The following is a 15,876-nucleotide window of genomic DNA, read 5'->3' on the forward strand; positions in this document are numbered from 1 at the left end:
TTCTGCTAAAAACCTGTAGAATTTCAATACTCCTCTTCGAGTCGTAAAAACCTGTAGAATCGCAATACTCCTCTTCGAGTCGTAAAAAGACACACACGTTTACAATAATTGCTATGAACTGCGTTCAAGAGCAATTAAAAATATCAGCAGTAAGGTTACCGGCACAAAAATTCAAGGTGATATTTCAATATTCAATTGAACAAATTCACTGGCATGTTCTGTCTTACTTGAGACGTCAACGAAGAGAGATCTTAGAGAAACGTCAAAAAGACTATCAAGTTGAAAATACAAAAAATAGCCTACAAAAGTGTATGGGTCTCAATATAAACGAGGTAAAAGCGATGCACAAATAAAGGTAGTGCAGTAATTATTCAGATCAGATTTTTTCAATTTTTCACCATAACTTTTTCAGATATTGTAATTTCAACCCATGCAACGATTTAATCGAGCCCTTAACTAGTTGAAAATTTAGCTCACACAATCGAAGGAAATCTATTTTGCTATCTTATCTTTCTGCGCAATGAGAATGATCGGACGAGTGATAAGAAATAAGTTCATGTTGTCTCGCCGAGTGGATGTTAATGAGACCTCAAGGAAATTAATTCTCAATTTGAACTTATTCTGAAAGAGATCAGCAAAAAAAACATGATTGAGAACAGTTGTATAATTTATACTTTCGTCTCAAATAAGGAGTATGTGTAAGGAGTTAAGGTACCTGCCACCTCCTCCGAAGAACATGTCGAAGATGTCGAATGCATCGTGTCTTCCTCTGCCCCCCTCTGAGAGACCTTCTTCTCCGTGCTCATCGTACAGCTTCCGTGTCTCAGAATTCGCAAGTGTCTCGTACGCTTTGCCAATGTCTTTGAACTACAAAAAGTTCAGCATTTAAAAAAATTATTTCAAAGTTCTTTGACATATTAGACAAAAGGCGTAATTGTCGTCTAGCATACGTTACAGAACATATTCCATCAAACAGAACCACAAGAGCAGTAATAGTTAAGCAGACATGGGGGGGTAAAGGATGTACCTATGTATTAACATTAGGTATAACTTCTTTTCATCCAATTTCCAAATATGTACCTAAAAAGAGGGAGAACAATAGACCGGTCATCTTATCATAATCACCCCCAGGGGAAATGCGTCCAAGTTGGATAATGGATTTTCGCTCTGATGAGCTTCAGATAATCCTGACTACTTAATAAAATCCATCTTCAGAACTTTTACTTTCAAACATAATTTCACAAATTATCGGAAATTATTCACAAAAAATTTTTGGAATTTTTTTTTGAAAATTTCAATTTTTTTACTCCTCATGATGTGAAAGCATGCAGGAAACCGATTTTTTGGCAGTTTCTTTAGGTAGTTTCTGGTTTGTTTCTCCGTAAAATCAGTTTCAAAATTCCGAAACAGTAAAAAAAATTTTCAGATAATGTTGCTCTAATAATCGATTAAAGTTTTTTATTTTTCGATTACTAACGAAGTTTTATTTCGAATAATTTCAAATTATCGTAAGTTTTTCACAAAAACTTCTTGAACAAATTTTTTTGAATATTTTCTTTTCAATTTTTTTAAACTCTCATCATTTGAAAGCATGCAAGAACAAGACTTTTTGGCAGTTTCTTTTGGTAGTTTCTGGTTTGTTTCGCGGTAGTTTCAGTTTCAAAAACCCGAAAGAGTAAAAAAACCATTCAGATAATGTTCTAATATTCGAAAGAAGTTTTTTACCTCTGATTTCAATGAAAAAAATTAAAGCACAAAAAACAATCACTAAAAGTTTTTGTTTTTCGTGGTTTCAGTTTCTGAAACCTCAAACTAAAAATTTTTGGTTTGAAAATGTACGTTACAGCACAAATCTATAGGGTATCTTTCGAAGTATAATTCAAAGGTGGTAGTTTCACGATCAATGATAGACTATAGGTTTGGGTTTTTCTGGTTATTTATCAAACCTCAAACTACAAAATAAGTTCTCCGAGAATGCTATGCTATATTAACTGTCTATAGGTTGTTATTAAACAAAGCATTTGATGGTGATTTTTTAACCCTAAGAAGTTAAACTTTCTGGTTTTTCCGAAGTTTCAGCTTCTGAAACCTGAAACTTCGAACTATTTTTTTGAATTGTGTTTCAAAGTACATCTTTAAAGCGCAATTTTTATCGCAGAACACAATGGTCATAATCTAAAAGTCGTGAAAAGAGGAGAAGTTTGTATTTTTCGGAATTTTAGATTCTGAAACCTGAAACCAAAAAAAATAAAGCTATTTGAACCAAAACATCTTTATATGGTTTTTTTTACGTAATATATAAAGAAGACAAAATTAAAATTGATAAGGAATACCAGGAAAATGTCTTTCCCAGTTTTTCAAAAAAAAATTATTCCCAATTTACTCAATCCTTACCAAAAAAAACACAAACCTAACAAATTGTTGCCAGAAAACGCTCAATTATTGACAAACATACCAATATATCTCAAAAAATACCCAATTCAAGCCCAGAAATCTCCAATTCTTGCCAAAAATAACCAATTGCAACTCAATTTTAGCCCAGAAATACACAGTTTTCCAAAAAATACGCAATTCTGACCAAAAGAAACCCCAATTCTCATTAAAAATACCCAATTCTAGCCCAGAATAACATAAGTCTTAACAAACAAAATCCGAAATTTGGACCAAAAAATACCCAGTTATTGCCAAAATTAACCAATTCTTGACAAAACATACCCAATTCTTGCCAAAAAACACCCAGTACTTGCTAAAAAAAGCAGCTCAATTGTTTACCGAAATTACCGAATTCTTCTCAAAAAACCGTTCTTGCCAAAAAATCTGATTACAGTCCAGAAATATACAATTCTTAGCAAAAATACCCAAATCTGACAAAAATTCTCCCGAATCTTGCCAAAAAATACCCAATACTAATTAAAACACCGAATTCTTATGCAAAAATACTACGGTTTTGTCAAAAATGCATAATTCCTGCCAAAAGGGACCCAATTCTAGCACAACTGCCTAGTTCTTGCCACCCGAAAACACCGAAATCTTGCCAAGCAATACCCATTCTTAGCATAAAGTGACTAAATCTATCAAATTGGCTATCATGAGTAAGACTTCATCACGTGAGCTGGGCACGCTTTGACAAAGTATGAATAATCATATCGTATGTAGTATGAGTTATGTTTTGTTCACATGAGTTCAATGAACCCATAAAATGCCTAGGCATCCGTAATTGTGGCAATTATATGACGTAGCTGAACTAACCTTTGTTCCGAAGAGGTCAGTGACCACCCTACAAGGATGAGATCACCCAATTGTCCCTAAACGTGAAGATAGTAGGACGTAATTGTTTAAGTACTAAGATTTAACTGATACATTTTTATGACTAATTTTGGACGATAGAGAACAATTCGTGACGAACTTGTGCTCATAAAACCTATATCAATCAACGGAGAAGTTTCCTCTTAACAAAAGAAAAGATGCCAAAAGTTGATGTTTGTAAGATCACTAAATAAATGGATTGTCGGGAAGAACTGAAACAAATACAGATGATGCCAAGATTGTTTATTTTTGATATAATTTAGGTAAATATTGGATAAAATTATGTTGCTTACAATTTGGGTATTTTTTGACAATTCTAAAAAAAATTGGATAGATTTCAGTTATTTTTGACAAGAATTAACCACTTTGTGGTAAAAATGGGTTTGTTTGTCAAGATATGGGTGTTTGCGGGTGGCAAGAACTGAGGAGTCTTGCTAGAATTCGGTCCCTTTCGGCAGGAATTTGGTATTTTTGCCAAAACCGTAGTATTTTTTGGCAACAATTGGTTACTTTTTGTTAGGCTTTGTTTTTGGTAAGAGTTTAGTATATTGGCAATAAATCTTTTTGAAAACTAAAATAAAACAATTACTAGGGATTCTGCGTTAAAAATTACGCTATAAAGATGTACTGTGACACACAATTCCAAGAAAAAAAATAATTTGAGGTTTCAGAAGCTGAACAAACCAAAAAGTGTAACTTCTTAGGGTTAAAAAATCACCATCAAATGCTTTGTATATAAATCAGTTATAGAGAGTTAACATAGCAGACCATTCTCGCAGACCTTACTCTGTAGTTTGAGAAAATAAAACTACAAAAAACCGCAACCTATTCTCTATCATTGGTCGTGAAACTACCGCCAATGAATTATACTTACACTATAAAGATTTACTGTAACGTACATTTTGAGTTTTAATTTTTAGTCTGAGGTTTCAGAAACTGAAACCACGAAAAAACAAGAACTTTTAGTGATGGTTTTCTGTGCTTTAATATTTTTCATTGAAATCAGCGTTAAAAAAAAACTCTTTCGGTTATTAGAACATTATCATTTTTTTTTACTGTTTCGGGTTTTTGAAATTGAAACTACCGAGAAACAAACCAGAAACTACAAAAAGAAACTGCCAAAAAATTGGTTTCTAGCATGCTTTCACATATGAGAATAAAAAAAATTGAAACGGAAATTTTCAAAAAACAAATTTCAAATTTTTGTGAAAAACTTAAGATAATTTGAAATTATTCGAAAAAAATATTCGAAACAAAACTTCATTAGTATTCGAAAAATAAAAAAAATATTGATAGGTGAAAAAATTTTGTGTAAATGAAGTGTTTGAAAGTAAAAGTTCCGCAGATGGATTTTATTAAGTAGTTAAGATTAACTGAAGTGCATTAGAGACGAAAATCAATTATCCCAGTTGGACGCATTTCCCCCTGGGGGTGATTATGATAAGATGGCGGGTCTATTGTTCTCCCTCTTTTTAGGTACATATTTGGAAATTGGATGAGAAGCGGTTATACCTAACGTTTATACATAGGTACATCCTTTAGCCCCCCCCCCCCCAATGCTGAACTGTCTCTGCCTTCTCCGCCTCCTGTCTCAAGCTATCTAGATTCGATTAAAACGCAACCAGCTTGTGCCTAATACAAGTCAAGGATCAGATTTTTTGTTCACTGTACTGCTGTCGAAAAGAAAACCTATTTTAATTCTCGTCAGATCAGTTCATGAAGACCAGTACAATATTATTATTCACTACTGGCCATGATCAAGGAATGTAAAAAAACCCAGTTCCAATGCCAGAAAAAAATAATTACTTAAGTAAACGTAAGGTCTGCCCATGAACGCGCTCCGAAGGATAGATCAGGAGACGTTTTCAATTTATTGGTAGTGGAGTATTATTTTCTCACCTGTTACTTTCAGCACCCACAATTATGTTCAATTCGATAAAATAGTTCAATTTTACAGCAGTTATGTTCTCACAGGAACATAAAAGTGATCGACTGATGCCTTGGGACAGTGCTGTAGTGAAAATGACATAGATGACTCATTATAGCGCTTAGTTTACGAAAAACATAAATTGACAGATGCGTTAACAAAAGTGGACGCAAAATTGCCTACCAAGTTAAGCACTGCACTTGGTTTTTTGCAAAGGTTGTATCTACAGAAATTGCCCAGTTTGATAAAGCATAACAACCAGAGGGATTTCAGCTTTTAAAAAATATTGTAGATGGTAGCTTCCATTTTTAGCATACAGGCGAGCATCTTCCATTATTTTGTTGAATAGTCAGCTCAGAATCCATTGTACAAGCCAAGCTATATTTTTCAACCAGGGCAAATCAATAACTCCGATTGCAAATTAAATTATAGCCTACCTAATCTGCGTTATAAAACAGGACTTCAGTACCGCAAGACAAATAACATTTTCTCAAACGAGCGCGAAAAAAAGCGACTATAGCCTTACTTGAAGAGAGCTTCTCGAAAACGACCATTATTTGTATAAACGCTGTTTCAGTAAGTGAAATGGACCAGTGCGCCCATGAAAAATAAAAAAAAAATCTGTCAACTCCCCAGAAATGTAGTTAAAACCATTTTGTTATTTATTACTTACTTGATTAACCAATCATAAACGAGCAACAATGATGTTATTAATGATATTTACCTGATCATTTACTTTAACCGAATTGTTTGAATAGTGAAACCATATTGTATTTAGAACCATTGGAAACTGTTACAGAGAAGTTGGCACTCAGAAAAGACTATAATTTGATTCTTCATCAACGTTTGTCTTTTATGCTAAGTTTTGTAAGATCTTAAGACCTTTGGAGTTCTAAGTCACTTGACCTTTTGTAACACGAAGTTAGAAACAATACTAGCAATTGGCTGGAGTCTTACAAACTTCAGCACGAGATTGGACATAGTTTATCACTAATGATATTCTTCAACTTCAATCAAAATAAAAGTTACAGACCTTTAATACAACGGAGCAACTAATAGTTTCGACGAGACTGTTAGTCAATTGGAACCGAGTGAAGAACCAGGCCGACGTTAAACTCGAGAACCAGGGCGTGAAGATTGGGTTCCGCTAAGATTCCTGCGCAGCCGCAACATTTGGTCAGATGAACAGAGTAAAGTTTTACAATGAGTAATTGACAAAGTACTATTTCTCCGAGACATTGAAACTTTCCGCACAGAATTCGTCGACTGCCAGAAAGACACATTGCGAGCTTACAAATTAAGGGAAGCTGCTTATCCAATTTTGAATGAACTGTCAATATTGGAGAAGTTGAATGCAGAAAACTTAAGTGACCCCGGAAAACAGACATTGTGTAATCATCTGGAACGGCAAGTAGGAAAGCTGGAAGAGTTAAAATCGAGATCTGGTCCAGCAGTTAGGGCAGAGCAAGTGTTGTGGAAACCAAAAGCAGCTAGTGGAATCCACAACGAGTAGCAAAAATGATCCAAACCAAACTGTAATTGACAACAACAATAAAGAAGTCTAAAACTCAAGGGAGAGATTGTTGAGATTTCTTCTCAGAAGTCTGCTACCAACAGGAGTAGAAGGCAACTCGGTGTTGCCAACTCAAGTTTGTCGAGACAACGTACAGTCGAGCAAATTGAACCAGAAAAACTTGATGGCCAAACAAGAAGCAGAGCAACAGCTGAGAGACCAACAAATTCAAATACAAAATAAACGTGAAGAAAATAAACTTCTTCGACGACAAGAAGAATTACGTCTACAACTGCAGCAACAAGAAGACGAAGTACGTCTGCAACAGCATGAGCGAGAGCTCGAAAACGAAAGAGAGAAAGCAGAGGCTCACGAAGAACAAAGACTTCTAAAACTGATTAAAGGAAGCTCAAGGGCATCTGGATCAGTGGCAGACGGGATAGAAAGTGTTGGATCAAGAGGCAATCGAGAAAGAACAAAAGGGAGGGCAGAATCAGTGCCTCAGCAGTCTAGCACCAGACGGCCTTTATCTCCAGACTTATCAACCCTCCCAAGAACGTCACACAAGCCATAGGCGACAAACGTTTTAGCGCATATACGAAAACTACCTCTATTTCAACCGGCTGCAGGAGTTTTCAGCACTATTGTCTGAGCTAAGCATTCAAGAAAGCAGAAACCCATAAATCAATTATAGTAACGGATCCACAAGAGCCGTTGACAAAGACGACGTTGCAGCAGCAAGGAACGTCAGCAGCAGCAGGAGTCAGACAGAAGTTCAAATCAATAAAAGTAATTGAACGACGAGAACATGTCCAGAAGTTCGGACTGTTTCAATTGTTTGAGACCGGGTCAGCTGTCAAAGGACAGCAAAAGCAGGACATGTAGTGTACCCAGCTGTTGAAGGCGATGCAACAGACTGTCGCACGGCGACTTCTCGAGGAAGGAGACCACAAAGAATGTATCAGCTGCTACTACGGCAGTAGCAACTATCATCACTCCATTGGTGCGAATCAAACTGTCGAATAGAGTCTTAAGCCTAAATGTGCTAGAAATGTTTGATCCAGGATCCTCAATCTCATTTGTAGACAAATCAGTGGTGTCTAAATTTAACTCCAAGGCCGAAAAGAGTCTTATCAGTAGCAGGGATACATGGCTCACAGGATGTCAAGACTGAAATAGTGCCATGTGGTATCATGTGTCAACTAAGCGCCAAATTTTCCTATTGCAAAATTTACATTGACGTTTAAAATCGTTGGGGATGTACTTCAAAATGAGTAACAAGATTTAACGAATTTAAAAAATTTTAGTGGCTAAGAAAGCAACCTAACAAGAGACGTTTTTGCTTTGGTGACATTTTAAATTCGTATTCTTGTATTGCGTGTATGGGTTCTCTATAACTATGGGTAAAATATTGAAATGAGCCCAGACCAAAGCAACAATAAAGTACCCTGGCGCACACATATGACGAATTAACTTCCAAAGCAAAAGCGGCGAAGAGGCGTAAGCGACAAACCAGTAACGCAAGCGGTAGGAAAAGTTAAAAATAGTTTCCCCAAGATTAGTTTCATGCATGGCAGGGGAAATAAGGAGAAAAAAATTTAAGTGTCTGACTCCGTAGTGCTTGCGGAAGATCCTTGTGTCCCCCTGTAGTGATTGCGGGAAGACACTTGTGTCCTCCCGTAGTGATTGCAAGAAGACACTTGTGCCCCCCCCCCCCGTAGCGCTTACGGGAAGACACAAGTATCCCCCGTAGTGATTGCGGGAAGACAAGTGTCCCCCCGTAGTGTTTACGGGAAGACACCTAGTGTTTACGGGAAAACACTTATGCCCCCTAGATTGCCCAGGAAGACATCACTACTCATAGGACGCTAGGGGTTACTTCTAAGGTTTCCTATGGCCGTTTCAGCTGTTAAACAAGATTCGAGTGATACTGATCTCTAGCAGCCAATTCTGCTAACTCTTTTGAGAGAACTCACAGAAGTTTGGTAAAGGAGCAGAATAAATCAATTTAGCAATGCGATAAAAATGAATGGCGCCCTTCAAAAACGAACAGCCGGATTGGGAGTATGACTTCCTGCTATTTATTTTGCGAGGAAGAGTTGGAGGCAGGTATAACTGGGCAATATCATCAAGTGCATACCGTGTTGCATGTTGCGGACCCATTTTATTCCCGTGTTGCATGTTGCAGACGCGTCTCCGATTTTATTCTGCTGGTAGCCCTCTAAGATCTTCAAGAGATTTCAAATCAAAATACTTCAATTAGTTCTCTGCATTTACTCTAATCAACCACGAATCATGAAAAACAACTATTTAACGACAAAATATCTAACTCCAACGCACCCAATATGCCGAAAATACGCAATATCTGATCTTTTATTTTAAACTTCCAAAAACTATTTATCATAAACATATAAAGATAAAACAAAATGTGCTCATTTAAACAAAATATGTTCATTTTGATTCCGTTGCGGCTGTTTGAGGACATATTTCGTCACGAATCTCTGACCGAAGTGGGGCAACCACTATGAGCATATTGGAATTTCTAAGTTTTTCTATTAAGTTTCTCTATTAATTAAAAAAACAGATGTCTTGCCGGACGAAGTAGCACTTTAGCTATGATTGAAAAAATTTAAGTGGTCATATTCTTTTTGGATTAATCTTTTACTTATTAAAATGTAATGTTAAACGTAATCTGGGGCCATCGCTAACTTACGAAAACTTAAAGATCCATTATTCTTCCATGTCAATAGCTGGGGTAGTGTAAAAAAGGATACTGAAAAAAAATGCTTAGAAAATATTCAAATAGGGTATTTGCTTTTACGGAAACATGGATAACCAATGAAGATGATATTAGCCTCTGGTGTATAGATAGCAATTATCACCATTGTTTCATATGTGATCGAATGTCCAAAAACCATAAAAGGAAGATGGCGTAATGCTATTAATACCCAAAACTTTCAATCCAAAAAACCAAAAAGACTTTCCAAAAATGAGCAGAGACTTAAACTCTTATTAAGCTCACACTATCCCGCAAAAAATATCCTCCACTGCCTGTGAATGGCTCAAATAACCCTGAAAAATCAAAAACTGACTTATTTCTCAAAGATTTAGCATTGCAGATGGATTATGGAAAAAAATATCTTTGAAAACAAAATATTTCAAAAATTTATACTTACAAGACCAGAAAAAGTGATGTACTTTACATGGCATCCGATGCCGAAGACGTATCATATCTTCACATAAATTTAAGTCTGTGTTATTATTTATTCTGCTCCTGAAATCGGGCTTCATACGGACGGCAAAATCCAACACTAAACTAGAGATCGAACACTTTATAAAGAGCATCTTTAAAAAACCAGAGCCAAAACAATGCGACATTATAAACAACGCCAGAAACTCTACAAATTTTTCCCAAACCATCTTCTGTCTCAAAAATTAGTTCGATGATGTCTTTACTGACAATTAAATAATGGCCCAGTTTCTCAGTTATAAGTTGATGATAATAACATTGTAGATGATAATATTGGAAACTCTTGCCCACTGTTCAAAGAGTCATTTTCATTTTAACATTCGTAACCACGAAAGGAGTCATAATGGCTCTGGAGAAATTGAACTCGAACAAACCAACAGGGCTCCCAGATATCCCGTCATGCGCTCTAAAAAGTTTAAAAAATTAACTGATCATCTTAAAAAGCAATTGTTACTCCAATTTTTCAAAAAGGAGATATTTTCACCTGATCACTACAGACCAATCTCAGTCACAAGTTAACTCGTAGAAGTCTTTGAGCGTTTGCTTCCTGAGCAAACTTAAGAATACCTTAAAAATTTTGCATTGCTTTCGCATACTCGATTTGGTTTCGGTACCAAGGTCTCAACAAACATCCCACTTGTTTATTGTACTGAAACTAAAAGGAACCACACATCAGCAAAATTTCAACACTGCAGCTTAACTAGATTTATCTAAATCTTTTGATTTCAACAATCACAAGAACTTCACAATCACAATAACTTCATTTCTCCGAAATGCAAGAAACCTGAATCAAGTCGAATACAAATGGATTGAACTATATCAAGGTCTTCCACAGAGAACAATTTTGTGACCGCTTCTTTTTAACCTTTATATTCATGACTTAAACCAAAAAGCAAGTAATAAAAAAACAGTTCAATACGATTATGATTGTTAAACATAGATTACATACGTGAAATTAGCAACACGCAATCTTGAACAACCCTTAAAAAGATATCTGAATACTTTGAAAAGCACCATCTAACGCCCAATCACTCAAAGACTGAATTTATTACATTCACAAAAAAATCAAAAAAAGAAGAGAGAAAAGAAAATTGTTGATTGGTAATTACGAAACACCAAATGTAAATTGCGTAAATTGTTGAACTCTGGATTGAAATTTAATAATTGAAACAACTATTGAACAGAATGGCGGCGGTCATTAAAAAAACGTATCTCCGGCCCATTCCTTGAGCAGATGAGACAACTGCATCTGAACTCATCGGTGAAGTCATTTACACAATTAAGGCCTTTTACTAGCCAACTAAGGCCTTTTATACTCAACACAATTTGTAGAATAGAATTCTATTTTGTTCAAGTAAAGATTTAAATTTTTTTTCAAAACTCACTACTTCTATCAACCCATAATTTTTCTGGTATTCTATCAAGTAGAATTGTTTTCAGACCATTAAATATAAATATACCAATATACAGATTTATTTGCTATAAGTATAGTCCAAGCATATTGCGTAAACATATCTATAACTCTGAATAAAAATTTATAATTATGATTGACAAAGATGATAATGTTTCATCTTTGTATAATCGTATTATGCATTCTAGTTTAAACTATTATTTGTGGGCAAAAAACTTTTTTTAGCCAAATCGTGTTGTCTTCTCGTTTACTATAAATATAACAACACTATTATGTTAGGTAATAATAATAACATTTATATTAACGTATTATATTATCAATCGTACCTAAAAATAAAATTATCTAGTAGATCTTGGGTAATAACATTTGTTATAATAGTCGTTTAGATATTTTTATCGTTGTTTAGACATCTCATTATACAATTCATCAGGAACTGCTTTTGTTTCTAGAATAAATAATTCTAATCCTTCTATTAAATCATTTGTGTAAATGTTAATCCACGTAGTGGTAGCTTTGCTGACTAAACCATTAGCTTTAACATAACCACTAGCTTTAACTTCTTCTTTATTAATTGCATAAACAATGTCTACACTACTAGAATCTCTTGTTAATGCCCTTTGCAATAAATCTCTAGCAATTTATCTATTACTCCGTGGCAGATTAGTAACCATTCTATGAATGCATTTTGTACCATTAGAAAACCTAAGCTAAAATTTAATACCACGGGAGCCATCTGCGAAGTAGTTTCAGTGATAAAAAATAAATATTTTTTTGATTTATTTAAGAAAAACCATAAAATTGGTCAAGTTTTATCACTTCAAACGTTATTAAATCTTTCTGGATAGTTTCCTTGTGTGAATAAAATCATTAGAAAGAGAATATCTTAAGCTAAATTCTGATACCACATCACCTATTTAAAAAAATTTGTATTTGTTAATGTAAAACTATAATTTGTCATCTATTCCTAAAACTTTAATAATCCGATAAGCGCTTTCACCGATTACCCTTATACTCCTAATCTGAATAACTGAATATGTTACTCCTATACTTCAACGCACAACTATCGCTTACTTGCTTCAAAATTTTCTTTACCATTATAGATGCATCTTAAACCAATGGAAAGCTTCCAACACGACCAGTCCTTAACCGTTACAGAAGCATCTTAAACCACTGTATAGATTTTACCAGCATTATGAGTTGAGGCAAAAATAAAAATTTTATCCTGTTTTAAAAGCGCGCATATAGAGACTTAGTTGAAAATTAAGAACTGGAAATGAAATGAAACAACGTTTTGTTCAGAAGAGTGATATTTGAATCATAAATATATTCCCCAATTATCATATCCCTTTAACAGTTTGGAAAAATGTAATCCCGCTCAACATCTAGATTCTAACTGAGTATCCTTCTTAATTGCTGCTAAAAACTTTGTCAGAAAGTTTCTCGATTCCAAAAATTAGTTTTGAGAATAAGATTCTTGGGTAACTCTCGCACAATCGTGAGAAGGCGATGTAAATCTGAAAAGATGTATAGGAATATCCGTTGTCCTTCAATAGTTGTTTCCAGGGAATAACATTACTATTATCCTGCTGATTTTTTGACCCTTTTCCCCTGATGCATCCTCTATCCGACATTGTCACCTGATATAGCCGATTCACTTTCGCTTCCATTATACTCCTTGTCTTTAGATACACCTCAAACTCTTCTGCTTTGAAGGTAGTTCTCAGTTTATAGTGGAATGATAGAGTGGCACATTCCCTTCAAAATTGTCCGATGTTTCCTCATGCTCGTATAGCAATAGGCCACTCTTACACTTGTTCATAAATAACTGAACGAGTTCGGACTTCGTGTTCAACGTCTTCATCGAGGATATTTTCTATTACCCCTGCAAAATTTGATCATTTCAGTTGCTAAAAGTCAACTGGTTTAGATTATTGACTGACAAAGACACGTTTGATAAGCATCCACATATCAAAGTTTCATCAAACGACAAAAACTGTTTAAAACTTTTTGATAGTTCTTGTAACGAACTGAAGCTCATGGCGAAAGATGAAAAAAGTAGCACAAAAAGGTACAGGTGGAATTAATCTAAAATGTTCAGCATTACGAATGCGCTATTTTTAGAGCATGACGTAACAGTAAGAAGTAGTGCTTAATATTCAAGAATTAATTTAAAGACATTTTATCTTCAAAAATTTCTTAAGTTTGAAGATTTGTGAAGCAAGTTCCTTGATCTGCGAGGGTGATAATTACCCCCATGCAAGACGTTTCAGAAGTATTAATTTAAGCCAATTTTAAGAAAAAACATAGCTGGCAGATTGCCAGAAAATAGCTGCAATAGCTTCGTAGATCTGCAGTCTCAAAGAACAGTAAAAGAGACGGACCAAAAAATTTGTCTTTTCATTCAAGGCTGATATGTTATATTCTGATCAAAAATCTGGATAAGTTTTTCCTGCCTCTACTAGCTGCTCACAAAGAACCTTCATTTAGAGTGACACACACCCATTTGACCTTATCTTTTTTAATTGAAGTAAATAAAAGTCAATTTCAAAGTGAGGAAGTCATTTTTGAGTGAGGTAGGTAAGTCACGGGTGACCAAAAATTTAATCACGCGAATGAAAAAACTCGCTCCACTAAGAGCAAAGAGCAGTTGAAATTGCATGAATGAATGAACAAACAGCATATTTGAAGTGGTTGTGACGTCATAAGGTCGTAACAAAAATCGCGAAATAAAAAACCAAGAGAAGGCCAATAATAGCCTCAGCTATGGCTGTGCGGCTATTAAAAACATAACCAACTAAACGTCGGAAGAATTGCGCTTGAACGAATAGTGGGAGGTCTAATCAATTGAAACCTGCTTCAGTCGGGGGGGGGGTAGGGGGAGCCTAAAAGGGACTAAAAAGTTCAACAGTAGGCTTCAAATAACCACATTAGAGGTTAACATATACCACTATTAAGATTTAAAGTAAAAAATGACACCATTTTCGGCGCACTTTTCATTTGACTTTTAGTATTAAATTGCCGCCAATTGAGTTCAGCTGCCTGAAATTGTGATTGAGAGAGAACTTTAGATCACGCGAAACGCAAAAAGTCAAGGGCGTAAAAGTCACTCGAAAAGTCAAAATTGTCGAGCGAAAATTTTGGCATAAAAAAGACACACACGTTTACAATAATTGCTATGAACTGCGTTCAAGAGCAATTAAACAAAAGAGGAAAATCTGCCGAGTAGGCAGTTTCCTCTGTTGTTATTATTTTAAAAAGAGCCTGAAACTATAATTTTTCCAAAAAATTTTATGGGTGGCTGCATAGCACTTATATATCACTAATAACCAACAAACTGAATTGTACATGGAACCACGATATTCATTATTTATGAGCGTACCCAAAAAATTGGTTGTAATAGCAGCATTGGGGAAGCAGTCATGATTGCCATCTTCAGAAGCCAAAGTGCGGAGTAAAGAAGTTTTGGAAAATAACGTTGGAAAATTTTTTATTCTATATAGCAATGTTCGCAAAGTCTGGAACAGTAGAATAAGCCAATCGAGATGACAGGACTTAACATGAGTGAAAGTTGAAACATGTTAACAGGATTCATGCGCATGACAAGGCGACATCATAAACCATGACTAATAACCTTTTCAGCAGCTTGGGGATCATCTGGGTTCTTATCAGGGTGGAACTTGAGAGCCATCTTCCTGTAGGCTTTCTTGAGCTCCTGCTCGCTTGCAGTAGGCTCCACTCCCAACAGATCGTAGAACTTGGTCTCTTTTACCATGCTGATGCGGATTCAAGAACAAGCGACACGGACAATAACTGATAGAATAGCAAAGAGGTCGTATGACAGACGCTTCGTTTAAATAGCCTTTTTTGAGTGAAAGCAAGTGAAGAGGCGCAAAAGCCGCTAGCTACAACTTATCTGAAATGAACAAATTAGAATTTAAATCACGAAACAAATGTATCGTATCAGCTATTGTATCAAACTTTTCGCGAAATGGTCACGCTCCATTTTATTTAGGTCATTATGAACACCTAAGTTGTGTGCGGGCTCTCAGAAACACGGAAACATTCTATATCAACAAAACTGCAATCAATTGGAACTAATAAAGCCTACGAAAGCATGATTCTATTCAATTCTCCATTTCCCAATAAATACAATAAAACAAAACCTGTAGTCAAAAATGGTTGAAAAACTTCCAAATTTGCAAACAATTATCTTTACTAACCGAAAAAATTCAACATGGTACCAAACCAATCTTATCATTGCTACCACATGTCAAGCAAAAATATGTAAAATCAAAAAGAAGGATTGAAAATACCGCTTGTGAACAAAAAAATGTAATATGGATAAAAATTTTTCACGCCTCAATTTCTCTCTAAAATAAAGGTATGAGCAAAAACCAATATCTATTCGATCCGCCCTTGCTCTTTGATTTCAATCAGCAGTAAAAGCACGTTTTCACGCGTTTTACCTC

At 35.2% G+C, this 15,876-nt stretch overlaps 1 protein-coding gene across 1 annotated transcript in view; it reads right to left on the minus strand.

The window, feature by feature from the left end:
* Positions 1-15,316, minus strand: part of LOC142340273 (dnaJ homolog subfamily A member 1-like) — a 99,739-nt gene extending 84,423 nt beyond the window's left edge. The window contains exons 1-2 of the mRNA XM_075390851.1: positions 15,039-15,316; positions 716-867 (exon numbers count right to left, since the gene is read on the minus strand). Coding sequence (XP_075246966.1) covers positions 716-867; positions 15,039-15,179 — 293 coding nt within the window. The 5' untranslated portion in view covers positions 15,180-15,316. The remainder of the gene's footprint in view (positions 1-715; positions 868-15,038) is intronic.
* Positions 15,317-15,876: the final 560 nt, after the last annotated feature.

This window comes from Convolutriloba macropyga, chromosome 1 (genome assembly GCF_964194025.1).
Source record: "Convolutriloba macropyga chromosome 1, txConMacr16.3, whole genome shotgun sequence".
Classification (NCBI taxonomy): domain Eukaryota; kingdom Metazoa; phylum Xenacoelomorpha; order Acoela; family Convolutidae; genus Convolutriloba; species Convolutriloba macropyga.